Below are 18694 nucleotides of genomic sequence, written 5' to 3'. Positions count from 1 at the left end.
CGGTTTAAAAAAAATAAAAATAAAAATAAAAATTAGACACTAACCAAACCCCCAAACGGTTCAATATACATTTTTATATATCTATATGTGTATATAAAAAAAGAAAACGCCAAATGTTTGAGCCTGGGAATCGGCGTCCCTTATTGCTGCCCCGAGGCTCCCGCAGCGCCGGGGGCTGGGGGGTCCGGGCGCTCGCGGGGCGGGAAAAATCAAATCGAAATGGAAATAATAATAAAAATTAAAAAAAAAAAACCCCGAACAACCCAAAACCGACCTGGGGTTTGCCCCCCCCAATCGCGGCTCCCACCCGGCCAAGCCCCTTCCCTCCGGTCGAACCCCGCCGGCAGGCGCTCCGGGGCCTTTTTTTGGGTGAGAAAAGAGGAAAAGAGGGAGCGGGGAAGCGGGGGTTTCCCCAAAGCCCCGCCGCTCCGCGCGGGGCGGGGGACAAACATGGGAATTTCTGGATGAAAAAGCGGGATTTGGGGGGTTGTGGCGGGCGAGGCCGGGCGCTGGGGAGGTGTGAGCAAGCGGGCAGGAATGCCGAGCGCGCTCGCCGCCCGTTCCCAGGCTCGGGAAAAGCAGATTTATGGTTCCTTCTCGGGGGGGGAATAAAAAAAAGAAAAATAAATAGAAGCAAAGGGGAAAAAAAAACCCCAATGGAAAGGAAGGGCTCCCAGCCCGCGGAGGCTCCCAGGGAGCGGCTGCGGCCCTGGCTCCGCTCCAGCCCTACGGCACGCCGCGGCGGGAGGGCGAGGGGAGCAGAGCTCCTCTTTCCTTCTTCCCCCCGACTTCTCTTTTTTTTTTCACCCTAAAAACCAAACCCCGCCGGGCGGCGGCTCTGCCCCGCCTTTCAAAACCTGAATTTTGGGGTGTTTTTTCCCTGCTGTTGGTTGGGTTTTGGAGGAGGGGACGCCGCCGCCGGCCGCGAGGAAGGATGTTTTCGGTTTCCAAGGGTGATCCCTCCCTGTTTACGCCACCAAACGCTGCGCAGAGGCTCCCTTGCACCGCGGCGGGGGAATCGCTTCGAGAGAGGGGAAAAAATTAATAAGCAGCAAAAAAAAAAAAAAAAAAAAACCAACCCAAAACCCAAAATAACCCGGGAACAAGCCGACGTTCGGATACCGTTCATTCCTTCCCCGCTCCCGCCCGGGGCAGGCCCCTCTCCCCCGTCACGGGGGTCCCCGAGGTCTCTGCTGCTCGCTCCGCCCCGGATTCGCAGGGTTTTGCCCCAAAACCCCGCTGTACGCGCGTACGGAGGCCCCTCGCGCAGGCAGGCGTACGTACGCACGGGGGGACGGGGCCAGGCGGCGGGACGGTGGCACACGCACCCGATGGCACTTGAAAGTCAAGGTTCACTTATTGCCTCCGAAAGGACCAAAAAAGGGGGGGGGGGGGGGGGAAGAAAAAAAAGGCCGGGCTGGGGGGAGAGGCAGGGAAAAGGCAGGGAAAAGGCAGGGAAAAGGCAGGGAAAAGGCAGGGAAAAGGGGAAAGGAGCGGCGTCCTGGCCGGCGCCGGCTGGGCAGGGCCGCCCGAAGGCAGAGCGGGAAGGGACGGATCCTGCCAGCAGCTTCTGGCATCAGACAAAATAAAACGCTGCTTTTTGGGAAGGGCGCGCTCGCGGCGGACAATTACGATTTTTTTTTTTTTTTTTGGACTTCTCCCCCTTCGAAAACTCGTCCTTCCTGGCGTTTTCCTGCGTGAAAGCCGGGGGGGTGACGGGGAAAAGCAGGGCCGGAGTCCTCCCCCCCCGGCTGGCCGCTGTTCCCCCCCTCCCCTGCCCTCCCCAGCCCCAGAGGGATTTGCTTCTCCTCCAGGCACAAAACTCACTGTAAACTTTGCTTTTCCTTTTAGCGATTAGTGTTTGCGTTTCCTTGCTTTCCTTTTTCTTTTTTTTTCCCCCTTTGCTGACCAGGGAGAGGGTCCAAAAGCCCGCGCGGCATCTGAAATAACTTAAAGGAAGGATAAGTTTTGCCCCTGGGGCAACGACTGCAGAGTCCTCTTTGGCCTCGGGACGTGCTCCGAGCTTAGGGCCGGCCGGGGTGGGAGCAGGGGGGGGGGGGAAAGAGAGAATAGACCGATCGGATATTCATATTAGCAATTTGTTACAGAATCTAAATTACACAGCCGACAAATACCTACGGGCCCCACCAGTCCGCCCCCGGGCGCTCGCTCGCGTCGCGCTCGCCGCGAGGTCGTGCGGATCGTAAACCCAGCCTCCGCTCGCGCTTTACAACATCCAAAAAAACCCCCATCTCTATAAACACCGGGGCGAAGCGTCCCCGGGACGCCCTCCGTTCCCCGCTCCTCCCGTCCCAGGCCCGGCCCGTCGGGTCTCTGGGAGGGTGGCACCGCCGCGGGGCTCAACCGCATTCAACCAGCAAGAGCGTCGTCGTCTTCGTCGTCGTCGTCTTCCTCCTCCTCTCCGGTCCTCGCTCAGTGTCCCGCTGCCGCTCCGTTTGGTTCTCTGTTATCTGTTCAACGTCCTTGCTCCAAGGCCGCCGTTGTGATTAGGGGCAAGGTAGGCGTCCGTACGGTGGACGGGTGAGGAGAAGGGCGAGGAGGAGGAGTTGTAGGAGGAGGAAGGCGTCCGGACGTTCTGGCCCCCAGTCTGAGGTTGCTGCAGGTTGAGGATGCTGTCGATGGCGCTCTGTAGGTGCTCGTTGAGGGAGTCGTCCTGGGGGCTGTCGCTGGAGAAGCTGGCGTTGTCCACCTCGAAGGACTCCGACTTCCTGCGCTTGGCCGGGGGCAGCGGCACCTCCCAGGCGAGTTCAGAGCCCGAGCCCTGGTCGGGGGGCTCCGGTTTGATCATCCCGCGGTAAAACTCGTCCTCGACTTCCGCAAGCTCCTTCATAAGGCCACTGGTGGAGTCGTCGGGCTTCGGCGGGGCCGGGCTGTCCTGCAGGACGAGGGAGCGGGCGTCGCTCCTGTTGAAGAACAGGAGCTTGGAGCTCTCCTCCGGCCGGCTCTTCTCCGCAGCCGCCGCCGCCGAGGGGCTGTCCTGGCTCTTGTGGGAGGTGATGACGCTCCGGGACCCGTCCTCCTGCTTGACGACGAGGGCGCCGGGGAGTTTGTCGGCTTTCGGGGCGCTGCCCTTGGGGCAGGCGTCGGCGGGCTTCTCGGCCACGAAAGCGTCCACGTTCTCGCGGTAGGTCTTGCGAAGAGGGAGCCGGCAGTAGGTGACGATGGGTTTCTTCTCGGCGGGAGCCGAGGTGACGTGGTCGACGGTCCCGTTCATCTGCCCGGCGGCGGTGGAGGCGGCGGCGGTGACGGCGGCGGCGCCGTGGGGGTCGGGCCCTTTGATGACGCGGCAGACGGGGGGCGGCTGGTGCACGGGGTCCAAGGCGGTGTTGTGGACCACTTTGCTGAGCCCGGCCTCCTGCTTGATCTTCAGCTTGAGGCCGATCCGGCTGCGCGCCTCGTAGGTTTTGATGGGGGGCTTGCTCCGGGAGGGCAAGGCGTCCTCGTCCCCGTCCAGGGAGGGGGAGGCCTTGGCCCAGGTGACGGACGGGGAGCCCCCGCTGTGCTTGATCACCAGCTTGGTGGGGTGGATGGGGGGCGCCGCCGGTGCCGCCGGCGCCTTCAGGCTCTCGGGGGCCGGCGCCGCGCTGGAGACGGAGGCCAGGGCCGCCGAGGAGGAGAGGCTCTGCGAGCGGGAGGACGAGGAGACGTACTCGTCTGGAACGGAAACACCACCTCAGCCGTTAGCGCGAGCGCAACACGCTACTCCTTTATTATTATTTTTTTAAATAAATAAATTATTATTATTATTATAATCATATTATCGCAAAATATATATTTTGCCCATTTGCCCGCTTGTGCCGGGATGTATTTTTCCCCCCCTCTCACAAACTTATCGCCCCTCAGCCCCTCTTCTCTCCGAGACCCTCCGCTTCTTAGGGAGCTCGTCCCTCGTTACCTCGCCCGGGGAAAGACGCGGTAACTTAACCCGAACTTTAACGAAGAGCCTCGGGAGCAGCCAGGAACAGGGAGCGATTTGCCGGGAGCCTGGACGCCACGCGCGCTTTGCGTTAAATAAGACTTTGGCCACCGAGATCTTTAACGCCGGAGCGGGCAGGGAGGAGTACAGACGGCAGCAGGCAACGCTCGCTCTGGTTTTCGACAGCTTTTCCCCCAAATCCCCGCTGACCCCGGCGGAAGAGGCCGACGCCGCCCTGCCCTGAGCATCGCGGGGTACGGAGACCTCACGCCCAGCCTCCCAAGAGGGGGAAAACGGCAAAACCCAAGCATGTGGTTACAAAAGGTGGACAAACAACAGAAATAATTCGCCTCCCACCTGGTTTCTCCTTCGCCAGTTGCTTGTCGAGCGCTAACATGGTCTTTTCTTCCTGTATAAACATGCGGTCGATCATCACCATCTCCGCAGAAGGACTGACTCTCTGCGACGAGGAACAGAACGGAGGAGGGAGAGGAGGAGAGGAGAGGGACGGGGAGGAAGAGCGGCTGCGGTTACACATCGCCACCTGAACGCCGTTTGTTATTCTCCCAGTTTTTCCCCATCCCCGTTCATAAAGAGCCACAAAGGCTCAACGCAGAGCTGCCTTCTGCCGAACTCACGGCCCGGGAAACACCCGTCGCTTGCCGAGACCGGACCGAGCCGACGGCAGGGAGAGGAAAGCTTCCCCATCGCTGCAAAAATCCAGCCCCCGCCAACTCCGCCGCGGCAGGACAGCGCCCGGAGCCCGCCACGGTGCCACGCCGCGCAGCTGACACGCCACGAAACGTGAACCGCGAAGCCGCGGGTGGACGCGAGCAGCCCGCGGCGGAGAAATAACTGTGTTTGCAGCCCCGCGGGCGGGAGGCAGGACTCACCCGAGACTCCTCTAAGAGCAGCAGGCGGTACTTGTTCAGCATCGCTTGGGTGCGCTTTAGCAGCTGGGTGGACACCACTTCGAACTCCTCGTCCACTGCGAGGAAGAGGAGGACGGGGAGAAAAGAAAGGTTGCGTCACAAGGCGAACGCAGGTACGGGGCCGGTGGCTCTTTGTTATTAACTTTTCCAGTGGACTCCCCTGGGGGAGACCCTGAAAAAAGGGGTTCGGTGTAATTTTTAATTGCTGCGGTCGTTAAGAATCTGCTAAGGCCTGTTTTGACGATTTCTCAGAACATGCAGAGACTGCGACAAGACTTGAACGTCGCTTTGGACCGTTCCCGGTCAGAAAACTTCCAATACGTTGCCTCGGGAATTTAGGTTTTTCTAGAGCGAAGGCACAGATGGTCTCTCCGTTTTTTTTTCAGTACTAAAACCCCACTTTTTTAAAGCTCAATCCACTGTCCTCAGGTTCGAGCAGCCGCGGATTGTGCCGTCCCCTGGGAGGACTCACCCTTCCTGTAGTCCTGGGCGGAGGGCAGCATCCCCTGGTAGACGTGGTAGGGCAGGAGCCGCTGCAAGGCATCGTCGAAGGAGCGGAACGAGGTCTTGTAGTCGGGGTGCAGCACCGCGCCCTGGTGTTTGTGCAGCTGCTCCAGGAAACTGGGAGGAAGGAGAAGAGGGAAAACTGCTGGGAAGGGGGGTCGGACACACGGAATTCCCCGTTTACCAGCGCTAACAGCAGCACGTGGAAGAAGGGCCAGGGAAACACGCTACGGTAACAACCGGAGCGGCGGCAGCGGGACGTTCTCCCATGTTTTAACTCCTCGCCCCCGCCGCTGCACTCACCAGGCTTCCTTGCTGGGCTGTAGTGTCGGGGCTTTCTTCAGACCGAGCTTGCTGTCGTACTGGCGGGAGAAGAAAGGACAGGGGTGAGAGGGGCCGCCGCGCCGGGTTTAACCCGCGCCGGCGGCCGGACCGAGCCCGCGCTAGGGGGAATTCAGCCTCTTTGGAGGGAACCGAGACACAGGGGCGAAATCGTGGAGAGTGGCAACTGCGCTAGGAGGAAAGAGAATGGATCCAGCGGGCTTCGAATTCGGGGGAAGGGGAGAAGGAGAAGTGCAGATTCCCGCAGATTTTAACTATGGAGGAAGGCTTCCGCTCTCCTGGACAAAACGGCTTCTGGTGTATTCAGAGCATGCTTACGTTTATACGCACTGTACAAATCGGTATATACGTACCAAACGTACCCATAAATACACCAAACCCGGATCAACTGGGTGTACTTGTATTTTGGTACATTCAGAGCGCCCGCGCGAATGGGACGCGCAAACAACCCGCGAATAAACCTCATTTCTTCCACCGACAAAACCTGACGGTCGGCAGTCCTCGCGAGGCGCACCGCGCCGTCCCGGCACGCTCCTCCCGCGGCAGAGCTCTCCGCAGGCTCTGCCTCTAAAACCCCCCGCGCGCGCCGGTGCAAGCTCACCAGCTGCTGGCTTTGCACGGGGACCGAGGGCACGAGCTGCGATAATCCTTTCCCCACGACCTGGATCTGCAAGGGACCTTTCCCCAGGTTCAGGCCTGAGACAGAACTGATCACGCCAGGCTTAGTCTGCGGAAGGAACGAAAAGAAATCGCTTTATTTAGAATCCCGGAGTGATTTCACCAAGTAACAACTGCCAAAACACGCAGTGAGAAACTGCCTGCCAAGACAACGTCGGTCGTTGGCGAAAGAGCTCGCAGGCGGCTTCCTCGCTGCTCAGGTGTAAACGCCCAAGTCTAAGATGCATTTGTCCATAAAAACAGAGTTATTCTGATTTGTACTTCCAGAAATTTACCTCGGCGGTCCCGACACCCCGTTAAATCATCGGTAAGCAACCGATTCTCTTAAAGAGGAGGAACACAGCAGCCCCCCTCCCCAAAGGTCTCATTAACGTCGGCGGGAATGGTTAATTTCGTATCACGTTTAGGGCTTTACAAGCGGAAGAAAGTAGTTTCCGGAAAGTAATTCTTCCTTTTTGATAAAACGGAGGGGAACGCTGACAGATTCGTGTACCCTCAAGGTGGAAAACCTTGGACTAAGATGGAAAACATGAAGAACGCTTCCTCACCTGAACCGGCTGCTGTATGGCGAGAGGCGTTCCTGGCTTCCCCTGGGCTGCGGCCGCCTTCCCAGCAGAGATCGGCGTGGAAACGCTGGAGAAGGCTTTGCTCTCTGCAGGAACCGGGGCGGTAATGCCTAGCAAACGTAAAACAGGCGGGGGTTTCGTGTTTAAGTCCAAGCCTAGATAATAAATAACGTCGTCCTGGATTCCCCCAGCGCGTTTCATCCCGAAAGACCGAGCTTTATCGGAAAAACCAAGCGCCAACGAGCAGCAGAGTTCGATCGCCCCGACCCCGGCTCCCTGCGCCGACAGCTTTCACCCCACCGCCCTTTTCTTGCACGCCAAGCACGGCTCCAGCAGCTTGGCTCTCCCAAACCACGGGCGATGCGATGCTCGTGGTCCGGGACGCCCTCCTGGGTTTTTTCCCCTGCCCGAGAGTTGGAGCCAGCGGCACGAACCTGCGGTGGAAGGCGGGAGGGCGGCGGGCGCGTGGCTGTGCGCGGCGGCTGGCGTCGTCGTCACCGCCACCGGCTGCCCCTGGCCGCTCACCAGGACGGAGGAGGACGGGCTGCTGAACTGGCTGAGCGCGGGGGAAGCCTGGCTGGTGGGAGGCTGCTGCTTCGCTTGCAGGATGATCCCCTGGGGCACCTGTGCGGGAGAACAAAAAAAAAACCCCACAACCCAGAAGGTGAAAACGTGCCCTAAACCCATCGCTTTTTAATCGGCGAGCGCCGGCGATTCGGCACGAACGCATGAGGAGGGAAGGGGCCGTTTGCCGCGCTGGCCCCGTCGCTCCCCCCAGCCTTGGCGCTGGGAGACGGACGCCAGAGAAGCAGGAAAAGGCGAACCGAGCTCCCCCCGTCCAGCTCCGCTGGCGCCCAGGGGCTAAGCCACAGGACAGCGTGCTGGAAAAAAGCAAATCGGGTCCTTGTGGGGGAGTCTGCTTGAAGTGAATACGCGGTTCACTCAAACCAAGCTCAAGCGCTGCCCTTTTCACCCCCTGTTCCTCTCCCCCCGCGAGGGAATAGAAAATAAATAACTGCAGCTTCATTTGAGAAGCCTGTTTTTTTCAGGTAATTCGCCGAGAAATCCCTGACCCTCCCTCCATCAGCGAGGCACCGCTAACGAGGGCCGGCCTGGTCCCCGAGCATCCTCCGGGGATACCCGCACCCCCCAAATCACAAACGCGGGCAGGATGCGAGCCCTGCCCGGACAGGACAGCTCTCGGGGGATGCTTGTCACGGGAAAACGGGGACGCTTCTAGTTCTGTTGTCGCCAACGCCTCCTCCTCATCTTCTTGACAAACCAACACGTAAATCGCATCCGCGGAAGACGCCTCTCCTACAAGCGCTACGCGTTAAGGTATGCACGTGCGTTCCCGTGACGGCAGGCGGCAGAGCCAGACGTAACCCACGGCACGAACCCGCTCGGCACCCCAAAACCCCGCAAAGAGCAAGGGGGCTGCACCGAGGAAGCGGCGCCCGGTTCAGCTCCACGGCAGAAGCCCCCGGGACCCGCCCGGGAGGAACCAGACGGGTTTTGCTTCCAATTTTGCCTTTAATCCCTCCGCTCCCTGTCGGCGGGAGGCTCGCGGCCGCGCTTTGCCACGCTACCTCCCTCCTGACCTACGCCCGGCGTGAGACCCTCGACGGCACTTATTTACCTGCTGGAACCTGTCCAGTATTTGCTTCTGCTGAGGAGCGGGGTTGGGGATGGCCGGGAGGGGTTGGAATTGGCTCGGGACCATCGGAAAGCTCCTCTGCTGCTCCGCGGTTAGGTGGAGAGCGTGGGTGGGAGTGGGGGGTTTGATCTGGCCCTGGGATGGAAACTGCAGCTGGAAGTGGGGGGAGTGGGCGTGCTGGACCTCCGCCGGCGCCGGGAGCTGGACCTGGAGCTGCGGCGGCGGGGCAGCTTCTGCCTGCGCCGGCGGCGGTTGGAAGGGCGGCTGGGGCTGGGAGGGCGGGCGCAGGGGGTGCTGCCCCCCGCCGAGGGGGGACGAGGCCAGCTGGTTCTGGATGACGTAGAGGCTGGGCATGGCGGCCTGCGGCGTGCAGGAGCGGGAGAGCGGCTCGGAGGGGGGCCGGGAGAGGGTCTGCGGCTGGGAGGGGGGGCGCGAGTGGGGCCGGGAGGGGGGCCGGGAGAGGGGCTGGGGCTGGGAGGGGGGCCGGGAGGGGTGGGGGGACTGCATTTGGGAGAGGTGGGCGGCCGGGAGCTGCGGGCTCTCCCCCAGGGGAGGATGAGGTAGCGAAGGGGACGGGGAGGCTCCAGGGAGCTTCTGCTGCCCTGCAGGTAACTGAAACAGAGAAGGAAAGAGGAAGAAGTTAGTCGAAGCTCAGGAAGGAATTTTGCCCTCGAAGATGCCCACGGGTTTCTCGGCTCCGTCGAACGCGACGGCCGAGCGCGCGGGCAGCGCGAACCGCTCTGAAAGCAGCTTCGCGAACGGCTGGTAGAGCGCCTCTGCCTCCTGCGGTAACGGAGCCCCGGGAGCAGGAGCTGCTGCTCTGGGCCGCTCTGCCCTAGCGCCCTCCCTAAGGCCTGGGTGAGGCTGCTGGGGCGGCCCCCAGCCCGCCCGGGGACGCCGGGGGACACAGCACCGCCGCCGGACTCGCCCAGCCCGAGCGTGCCCCAGGGTCGCTTTTAAAAGCGTTTTTGAGGCCAAGATAAGGTAAAACTGCAGGAGGGCATCTGCCCCGGCTTCGCTCGGGCTTCCAAAGGCAGCTCCACGCCGCGGCCGCGCCAGCCGAGGCAGGGACCCCCGGGCCGGGCAGCCCAGCCCGTCCAGCCTCCCCGCCACACCCGGGAAGAAGCGTTTTCTACTTTTCTTCCCCAAAAACACGCTGGGGACTGGCCAGAGCAAGGCTCGGACGTATCCCGCCCGCCTTCCCCAGCGCGGCTGATCCAAACCTCTGAGGCTGCCGCTCCCCCGGGGAAGGGGGTCCGGGCCACGGGCTCCCCAGAGCGCTGCTGGAGTGGCTAAGGCTGGCCGGGCGCTAACGAGGACGGCCCTAACGGCTCCCACGCAGCATCCCACTATTTACGTTTCTGGGGAGAGGTTCACCCCGGGAGCTGGGCTCTGCCTCAGAACGTCCCTCTGATGAATAGCAATTACGGTATTCCAAGCGCTATGGAAATAGGAAGAATCGGGGGGAAAAAAAAAAGTCATAAAGCCTCTGGCAGGGACGAAACCGTACCAAAGAGCGGCTCACGAGCGCAAAGGGAGAGGAGAGAAAGCAACGCAGGGCGGCAGCAGCTTTCAGGGTTAGTGAGGACCTGCAGGCAAGCGAGCGGGAGCAGCCGGAGCTCGGAGGGGAGACGGACGGACAGAGGGACGGACGGCGGGGTGGCTGGCAGGGGGAGGAGAGCTGCAGGCCGGCCACGGGGGAGCTGGGCGGCATCCCCACCTCCGGGCGGAGAGGGGGCTCCCGCGGCCCCCCGGCTTCGGCCGCGGCTCACCCGTCCTGCGTGCCCGGGGCTGCGAGTTGTGGTTCGGGGCGCAGGGGCTGAAACCCCGCAAACGGCTGGCCCGGCAGCTCGCCTTCGCCGCGCGAGAAAGTACCGGAGTCCGCTTAATTCTGGGCGCCGAGCTGCCGGAGGGAGCATCCTGCCGGGCACGGAGGAGCACTTCTCCCCTCTCCTTTCCGCCAAGGCGAGCGGAGCAAACCCGGCTGCTTCGCTTCGAAAGCAAAACCGCGGCCGTTTCGTTGGCTACGCGCAGATCCGGCAGAGAAAACCGGACAACAGGAAGAGCTTGGAAGCTTTAAAGACGAGCAGGGCAAAAATCAACACCGGGGGATGTCCGATGTCACCCGAACCTCTGCTGCAGCACGCACGATGCGCTCCAGCGCACGGTTTTCCGCTGCCGGAGCAGTTTTCCGTACGGCAGCATGCTCCGCACGTGGGCGATGCGCCCCGGGCCGGCCCAGAGTGGCGGTTCCACCGGCAGCACCGGCTCCATCTTTGCGAGCATCTGCCACCCCGGGGCGGTTCGGCTGTGCCGGTGGTTCGGGGAACCCTTCCCCGGCAGGACTCGGGGTCACCGCAAGCCGCCACGTGCGGCTTGACCGGCACCGAACGCTCGGGGATGGGCCCCACGGCCGGGGAGAAGCATCCCCGCGGCCAGCTCTCCCCCACGGCGGTTCTCGCACCGGGCGACGGCGCTCGGGGGCCCCCGCTCCTGTCGGGAGGACCAGGAGGGATCCCCGCCGAGGGATTCGGTGCCCTCTCCTGCCGTGCCGCCGGCTCCCGTCCTTTAACTGACCACGTTTACGGGTCCTCCTTCGTCTGCCTCTCGCCACATCCTTCCCCGCACTCTTCCCGGCACCGCCATGCCTACTTCATCGGCGACGCCGCAAGGCGGCTGCCAAAGAGAAAGCCATGGCTGCTCTCGCCCCGGGCACGGCGTCTCCCAGGGCTCCCGGCTGGCAGGAGAGGCCGGCGAGGGGAACAGCTCTCTCTGGAGGTGGGAGCGGGACTTTGCAGGGGAAGGCACCGGGACCCGTCCGATAATGCAACCGCAGATTTAGGTACATCCCGGGAAAAAGCCTACGGTGAAAGGCGGGAGAACCCCTGCGCCGGTATGGCCAAGCAGTAATGCGCTACCTGGCACCGCAACCTGCATCAAATGGCAAACAGAGACAAAAACCGGAGGAGCCGGGGCGCACCGCGCGTGCCGAACCCTGCGTGCCGGCTTCTCCCGATGCCGGGAAGGGTTTTCTCTGCTTCCGAATCCTGGAATCACGGGGGTCACGAGCTTCTTAAACCCCCGGCGACGGCTCGAACTGTAACCCCTTGGTCACAGGCAAACGCCTGGTTTTAATTACGCTAAAATACCGGGAGGTGACTGTCAGCATCAAGCCCAAATACCTAGAAAGACGTATCTGTGCGACCAGTTATGCCAAAACAAAGTTCAAATGAGAATTTTAAAGCTTCCCGCTATTGCAATAATAATAATAATAATAATAATAATAATTAATAAAATAATAGAGAGTGTTTGCTCTCTTCTCATTTCTTTCTCTGATAATTCAGGGACTTTGGTAGGTTATGGACCAGCACCCACCTTTATCAATACAAATTCATAAAGAAAACCCCTGATGGTTCAAATCCGGCGCCTAAACCGTCACCAAACCCTTTACCAACGGAGGTAAGGGCAGACGAGATGCCCGCAGCCCTCGCCGGACCGCCCTCGCCCTCCTCGCGCCGACACAGGGGTGGGTAGTGCCCAAGGCGTCCGCAGCGGGGACTCTTGCGAGGAGACGCCGCGTGTTGCTGCCCACCCGGCTGCCGCCGCCGCCGCTTCTAGCGCCGCCCCGTTATTTTTAAAGGTCTGACTCAAGCTAACGAAGGCAGAAAACCCCGAGTGGGAAGGCAGGGCCGCCGCCGCAGGCTGAGCTCAACCCGCAGACACGGCACGGGATGGAGGCGGACGCCGGGTCCGCGCCGACCCCTCTGCATCGCGGCGGCGGCTTTGGTGGCCTGGACGGAGCCGTCACCAGCTCCTCCTTCCAAAGGCACTCGACTACACGCAGAGCGGCCCTGAGCCCCACTCGCTGCTCCCGGCAGCTTTAAAACACCTACTGAGGAAGGGAATTGCCCTACGGCGGGAAGACAACGTGTAAAGAATTAAGACTACGCGGGAGCACTTCTAGCACGTACGGTGCGTAAAGCGAGCCCGAACGCGGGGCTCTCCGGAGTCCGCCGCGCTCGCTGGCGGTCTCCTAACACCCAACGGGCCGCAAACGCCGCGGCCGCCGCCCAGAGGGGCTCTACTTGCCTGCTGTAGGAACATCTGCATGGAATCCTGGTTGATGACGGCTCCGGCGGCTGCCTGCCCCAGGATGATCTTCTCCGGGCTGGAGGCCAAGCTGGGGCTGGGCTGGGAAGTCACGGGCTGCTGGGCGGGCGGCGGAGGTGGCGGCGGCGGCACGTTGAGCTGGAGCGGAGCGGGCGGCTGGGAGGCGGTTTGGACGGTGAGGATGGAGGACTGGTCGGCGCTGGGCAGCAGGCTGGCACCCGAGGCGGGCTGCGGCTGGACGAGGCCGGGGCTTTGGCTGCTGGTGGTGGCGGAGGCTTGGATGCTCACCGCCTGGCCGAGGTTCTCGGTGGCGTTGAGCATGGCCACCTGGTTGGGCAGCGTCACCCCCTGGATCACCGTCTGCCCCGTCTGGCCCAGCGAGGCGGCCACGGAGGGCTGGCTCTGCGTGGTCAAGCTGCCCGCCAGCGAAACGGGCATCTGGAAGAGAGCCGGCTGACCCACCTGGCCGGGCTGGAGCTGGATGGGAGCCGAGAGGATGTGAGCGGTGCCGTGGGCGTTCTGCGAGGTGAGCACCTGGCCCAGGTTCAGCTGGCTGGCGATGTTCTGGTTGGTGAGGATCTGGGCCGGCAAGGCTTGGTTGGTTATCAGCTGTCCGCCCGGCCCTTGGCTAGTTATGATATGGGCTTGCCCGCCGGGGTGGGAGGTGGTCAGGATCTGCCCTCCCATGTTGGCCTGCAGGGCCGAGAGCTGCTGGGGTATCTGCACGGCGGAGGCGCCCGCCAGCTGCCCGGGGAGGAGGAACTGGTTCTGGCCCTGCAGCATGGCCTGCGGGACGTGCTGGGCCGGGATGACGATGCTGCTGCCCTGGTTCAGCAGGTGGACGCTCATGGGCTTGCTGAGGGCTTGCTGCTGCGGCGGCGGCTGCTTGAAGACGTTGGCTGGAAGCCCTTGGGGGAAGCCCGACAGCACCACGTTCTGCCCGGGTTTGCTGGCCATGAAGGTCAGGTTCTGCTGGGCCTTCTGCTGCTGCAGGGCGGCTTCGTTCTGGATGGTCAGGGTGGCGTTGTTGGAACCGAAGGGCTTGGGGGTGATCTGGTAGAGTTTCTGCTGGAGGACGCCCGCGGGTTTGGGCTGAATCGGGGTGGGCGTCCTGTGAATGATGACGTTTTGGGCCTGCACCAAGGGGCTGCTCAGGTTGGAGGTGACGGTGAGCGGCTGGGAGCCTTGAGTCCCGGAGACGCTCCCGAACATGGAGTTCCCGTTCAACGTCGTGGTGGCCACCGTCGGCAGGTTCTTCTGGATGACGAGGCCGGCGCTTTGCGGAGAGACCCCCGTCGAGGCCAGGGTGACCTGCTGCTGCTCGGGCGCCGTCTGGGTGATGTAGCTGCCAACGGGCATGGTGGCCACTTGGGAGGGCTGAACCTGCTTGGCGATGATCTGCTGAGCCGGCTGGTTGATGGCCATCACTTGCTGCCCGACCACCTGAATCGGCCCGATCCCCAGCGTCCCGCTGGGGCTGCCGTTGGGCAAACCCTGGAGGTTGGAGATGGGCTGGATGGTGACGTTCCCCAAGCCGACCTGCTGGAGGAAAGGCTGAACGCTGATGGCCTTGTTGACAACATCCGCTCCTACCGACTGCTGCACCAGGGCTTGGTGCGTCAGGACGGCGGGTTGCTGCAGCCCGATCAGGTCGGCTCCGCTGGAGAAGATCTGCGGGGTGCCGTCGGAGGCTGTCTGCACCACCGGCTGCAGGGTGGGAAGCTGGAAGGAGCCCAGGTCCAGCTCGGCCTCCGCCTCCAGCGTCTGCTCGGTGATGTTCGCCTCTTGCAGGCTCTGCTGGAGGATGTCGCAGGGCTGGTCCGAGTTCTGCAGGTTGGCCCCGCCGCTGGACGGTGACCCCAGGATGTCATCTTCTAAAAAGTCAAGGTCCACACTGGTCGTGGGCTGGCTCTGCTCGGTGCTCAGATGGTTGCCGGAGGACTCTTGGACGTGCAGCTGGGGGATGGCGGGTCGGAGGGGGGAAGAAAGAAGAAGGCATTGAGCTCGAGCACGGGGAAGGGGGCTTTCAACGGCTTTCGTGAGCCACCTCAGAGAGGAGCGGGCGGACAGTGAGCCCGCGCCTCGTTTGCTAAGCGTGGAAAGCATTTTGGCGACCCTGGCAGAGCCCGACTTAACGGGCGGCATCGGTCGAGACGGCCATCGAACGGCTCGCTTTGAGGGAGGGAGGGGGCCGGTGGCAGAGCTGGCTAGCGGCGGCCCGAGGGTGGCTTAAACGCTTTACGTTTTCACGCGTTAAAGCCATTTCGATGCCACCAAACACACGGGTTCAGAACACGTTCCTTGCCTTTCTTACTCTTAAAAATTAAGCCGCCGTTAGGATCGGGAGCGGAAATCCCGTGTTCTGGGAACAGGGCTAAAGACTCAACGAAAAGCCAGCCCTTTTCTCGCGGGAGCCGAGTTGCCTCGGGCACGGGCGGCCCTCGACAGCGAGGGCCTGGGAAGGGCGTCCCGGGGCCGGCACCTCGCGCGCAGCGAAGGCCGCGGTGGGAAGAACCGGGAGAATAAGAGAAAAGCGCCGCGCAGCCTACCCTCGGACCCCACCAGCCCCGGGCCGTCAGGTTTGGTATAACACAGAGAGACTAGGAAGTTAAAAAATAAAATTAATTGGGGGGGAAAAAAAAAAATCAAAGTAGAAGTACACCTCACTGCTAGATAAATTTAGTGGTTATAAAGCATCGGCAGCTTTACCCAAAGTCTTTGTAAAAAAATACAGTGCAATGGAGGAGGGAGGGGGGAAAAAAAAATATCAAGACTCTTATTACAATGTAAGTGGAAATAGAGGAAAAAAAAAGGAAAAAAAAAAAAACAAAAAAACCTTCATGCTTGAATGTTATCCATGCAGAGTAACCCATGCTCCGGGGGAAAAGGGCAAAAAAAAGAGGATTTTGAGAATCTACTTCCACGCATCTCGGCTTCGCTGTGGCCAGGACAGGCAGCGCTCCAGCCCGGGGGGAGCGAGGAGGAAGGGCGCTTTTCTCCTCACCCCCTTTTTTAAGCATTCCTCCAGATTCTCTCCGCTGCCTTTGCGGCGCGAGAGCACGCTTACTCCGTCCTCTCTCTTCACCTGATCTTTCTATCCTCCAAGCTCTTCCCAGGTTGAAAGCAGAGTTTATATCTGCACCGAAATCAACTTTTCTCCCCCGATATATGGTGCACCTGTTGGAGCTATTTCTCTATAAACCTTGGGGAATAATCCCTGCGTCCTGCCTCTTTTGCCAGACCTGGGAAACGGATGAAAAACAAGCCTATGAACCAAAAAAAAGACCAAAAAAAAGACCAAAAAAAAAAAAAAGAAAGGTTTCTAAGCTGATGTTCCCCAAGTATAAATTAAAAAAATACATACCCCAGCACCTTCAAAAAAGGCACTGGCTGCATCTCCTGTGTTGTCCAGGAGATCATCACTGTCAATCTGTAATTGAAAAGATTTCGTTTACTTTCTTTAGATATGGTATGAAAAAAAAAAAAAAATGGACAAAAAAAAAATAAAAAAGAGCGCAGTGCTGAGGGGCGGCCCCTGGAAAGCGCCGAGCGCTCAGCCGGGGGCAGCGGCGGGGCAGCATCCCTCCCCGACCCCGTCTCCTGCCGGCAGGCGCCCCGTTTCGGCTCAAAGTGCCCCAAAACCCCGGCTGGCCGCTCCGCACGGGCAGCGGCGGGAGCTGCCGGCCCGAGAGCTGCCCGGTGCGCTTGCCTGGGGTCCTAAAAACTCCTGAAAACTAAAAAGATCCTGAACTCGGGGGTTTCTTTAGAAAAACTCACTGTTTGTTTAAAAAAAGAGGAAGTTTGCGTTGAAGTTTTTGGCGAACAGAAACGAGTCGTGGCTCACCTTTTCGGATCCATGTAAAAAATCGTTCAAGGCCTGAGGATCGCTGCAAAACAACACACGAAAGCGTTTAGGGATGCAACACGTGACCCGCCGGAGTCGGGAGCGCAACGCCTGTTTCTAATTAACGCATTAACATAACTTTGAATGCTCCGAAACGCGGTAACTAACGAGGTACGCCGACTGCTGCTGCAGTGGCTACGCTTGGTTACAGCTATGACTTAACGTATAGGTGCTCCGAGAAGATCGGTTTTCTTCTCCTGGGTCGCTGACACTGCCTTATTCCCCTTCCCCGGTAGTTCCGCAAAGCCCCGATTACCAACCGTTTCAGAATATTTGGAAAATTAGCCCGCGCTGGCTGCTGACAGGCAATTTGTCAAAAAAATCATTTGGGCGACCCGCTAACGAGCATCCCCAGCCCGGCGCCGCCGCCGGCCAGCAAGGGTGAGGGTGCAAAAAAAGGCATAGCTGCTGGCCAAACACCAGAGAGGTGGGATTTATTCATAACATAAGCGGGGCAAGCGAGGGGCGGGATGCAGTCTGTCTTTCCTCCCGGAAAGTCGCGTAAAACCTCCTCGGGCACAGCGCCGGAGACGCCCGAGCCCTCCGAGCTTCACCGGGGGAAGCAAACCCCGTACGTCGGGAGGGGTTTATAAGTTTGGGAGGTTCGCAGACCCTTCGGAGCACACCCCGGGTGATTTTTGGCTCTGGAGAAGCCCCGGTGACCGACGGGGATGCGCCTACAGACCGAGGGTGGCAGAAACCCCCTTCCCACCCCTACGCCTTCCCCAGAACGGCGGGAGAGACGCCGAACCACCGCAGCGCCCAGCTCGCGGCGCGGCGCTACTTACCAAATTACATCTAGCAGGCACCGGCCGTCTTCATCATCCATGTCAACTGCAAAGAGCGGAGAGAGACCACGTTACCATTGGGAGAGCAGAGGGGTCGGGAGCCGCTCCGCGCTCCCTCCATCCCAAACATTGCGCTTCGCTTCTCCTCCCCATCCCCAGTGATGATGATGATGATGATGATGCCCTGCTGCCATCTGATGGCGGGGGACAGGCGACCGGAGCGGAGGACGCCCCGAGGCAAGGGGCTGCCGGGCAAAGGGGTGTCGGGGTGCCAAACCCCACGAAGCTCAACAAGGCGCTGCGGGTGGGAAGGGTCGATCCCGCGCACGGGACGGGCTGGGGCCAGCGGCCGAGAGAGCGGCTCTGCAGAGGATGACTCCGGTTCAACATTGGCCAGCAAACGTCCCCGGGGGCCAACGGAGTCTGGAGGGGGATCACAGCCAAAGGGACCGGAGCACCGAGCGGGGCGAGGGCACGGCCAGCAGCAGGGAAACCGCCGCGCCCGCCGATATCCTTCTCTGCTGGAGAAGCTGATGGTGGCAAAGCCGCCCGCCTCCACCATCGTTCCTCCAGCCGGGAAGCCAAAAGCGCGGCCCGCCGAGCCCCGTAACCAGCAGCCGAGGGACTCGCTCATCCCTCCGCCGCGCTCAGCTCTCCGTGGCGGTCGCTCATCCCTCCACCGGCCAGATCGCACAGATCGCCCATCTCTCGAACCCAAAGCGGCAGGTTTTCGCCTTGCTTCCACCCCGCCGAGGGGGACCGGTGACCCCGGCCGGCTCTGCCTGGCGTAGGACCCTCAGCACCGGGAGGCGGCAGGAGCCAGATCCCGGCACCCGCAGGCAGGGTTTGGCAATAACTCGTATTTAAGAATCGCACATTCGTGCCTTTTTACCCCTAAACTTCCACTGTGGCAAAGCGTATCGGGAGGCGCTTTGCTTCGGAAGGCGGAGGTGAGGATTTTCCACCCATAACCTGAGGCCTGGCACCAGGCCACCTCCTCGCGACCCCCTTTTTATGACCAGGTCTGGAAAACGGTGGGGGTTTGGGGTTTTTTTTGGTTGTTTCCCCTCTTTTCCTCAGATCTGCTCCACAGCTGCGGTCTGGGCAGGCTTGGAGGCACACCGGTATGGAACTCCCTAATGAGACTCAGCTAATAAAAATCAAGGAGGAGAAGAGGGGAAAAAAAAAAAAAAAAAAGTCAGCTACCTCAGTAGACCATGAAGAAAAAAACCTGGGGAAGCTGACTGCAGGATAAACACACCTTTAACGGGCTGAA

At 60.8% G+C, this 18694-nt stretch overlaps 1 protein-coding gene across 4 annotated transcripts in view; it reads right to left on the bottom strand.

Moving 5' to 3' along the window:
- Nucleotides 1-2085: 2085 nt before the first annotated feature.
- The window catches only part of BICRA (BRD4 interacting chromatin remodeling complex associated protein), a 36994-nt gene continuing 20385 nt past the window's right edge, over nt 2086-18694 (bottom strand). For 3 of the 4 annotated variants that reach the window (XM_087778725.1, XM_087778724.1, XM_087778727.1), the window contains 12 exons: nt 17419-17464; nt 16571-16613; nt 12706-14682; nt 8599-9228; nt 7394-7583; nt 6942-7069; nt 6317-6442; nt 5677-5735; nt 5342-5490; nt 4831-4925; nt 4295-4397; nt 2086-3675 (listed from right to left, as the gene is read on the bottom strand). In XM_087778725.1, coding sequence (XP_087634851.1) covers nt 2468-3675; nt 4295-4397; nt 4831-4925; nt 5342-5490; nt 5677-5735; nt 6317-6442; nt 6942-7069; nt 7394-7583; nt 8599-9228; nt 12706-14682; nt 16571-16613; nt 17419-17459 — 4749 coding nt within the window. In that variant the 5' untranslated portion in view covers nt 17460-17464 and the 3' untranslated portion in view covers nt 2086-2467. Of the gene's footprint in view, nt 3676-4294; nt 4398-4830; nt 4926-5341; nt 5491-5676; nt 5736-6316; nt 6443-6941; nt 7070-7393; nt 7584-8598; nt 9229-12705; nt 14683-16090; nt 16157-16570; nt 16614-17418; nt 17465-18694 lie in introns of all 4 variants that reach the window. The other variant, XM_087778723.1, reaches the window with a different exon arrangement.

Source organism: Nipponia nippon, unplaced genomic scaffold (genome assembly GCF_047370975.1).
Source record: "Nipponia nippon isolate SJK-2023a ecotype South Korea unplaced genomic scaffold, ASM4737097v1 scaffold_46, whole genome shotgun sequence".
In the NCBI taxonomy this organism is placed as follows: domain Eukaryota; kingdom Metazoa; phylum Chordata; class Aves; order Pelecaniformes; family Threskiornithidae; genus Nipponia; species Nipponia nippon.
Note: the sequence above shows the minus strand (reverse complement) of the source record. Positions and strands in the feature narration are given on the sequence as shown.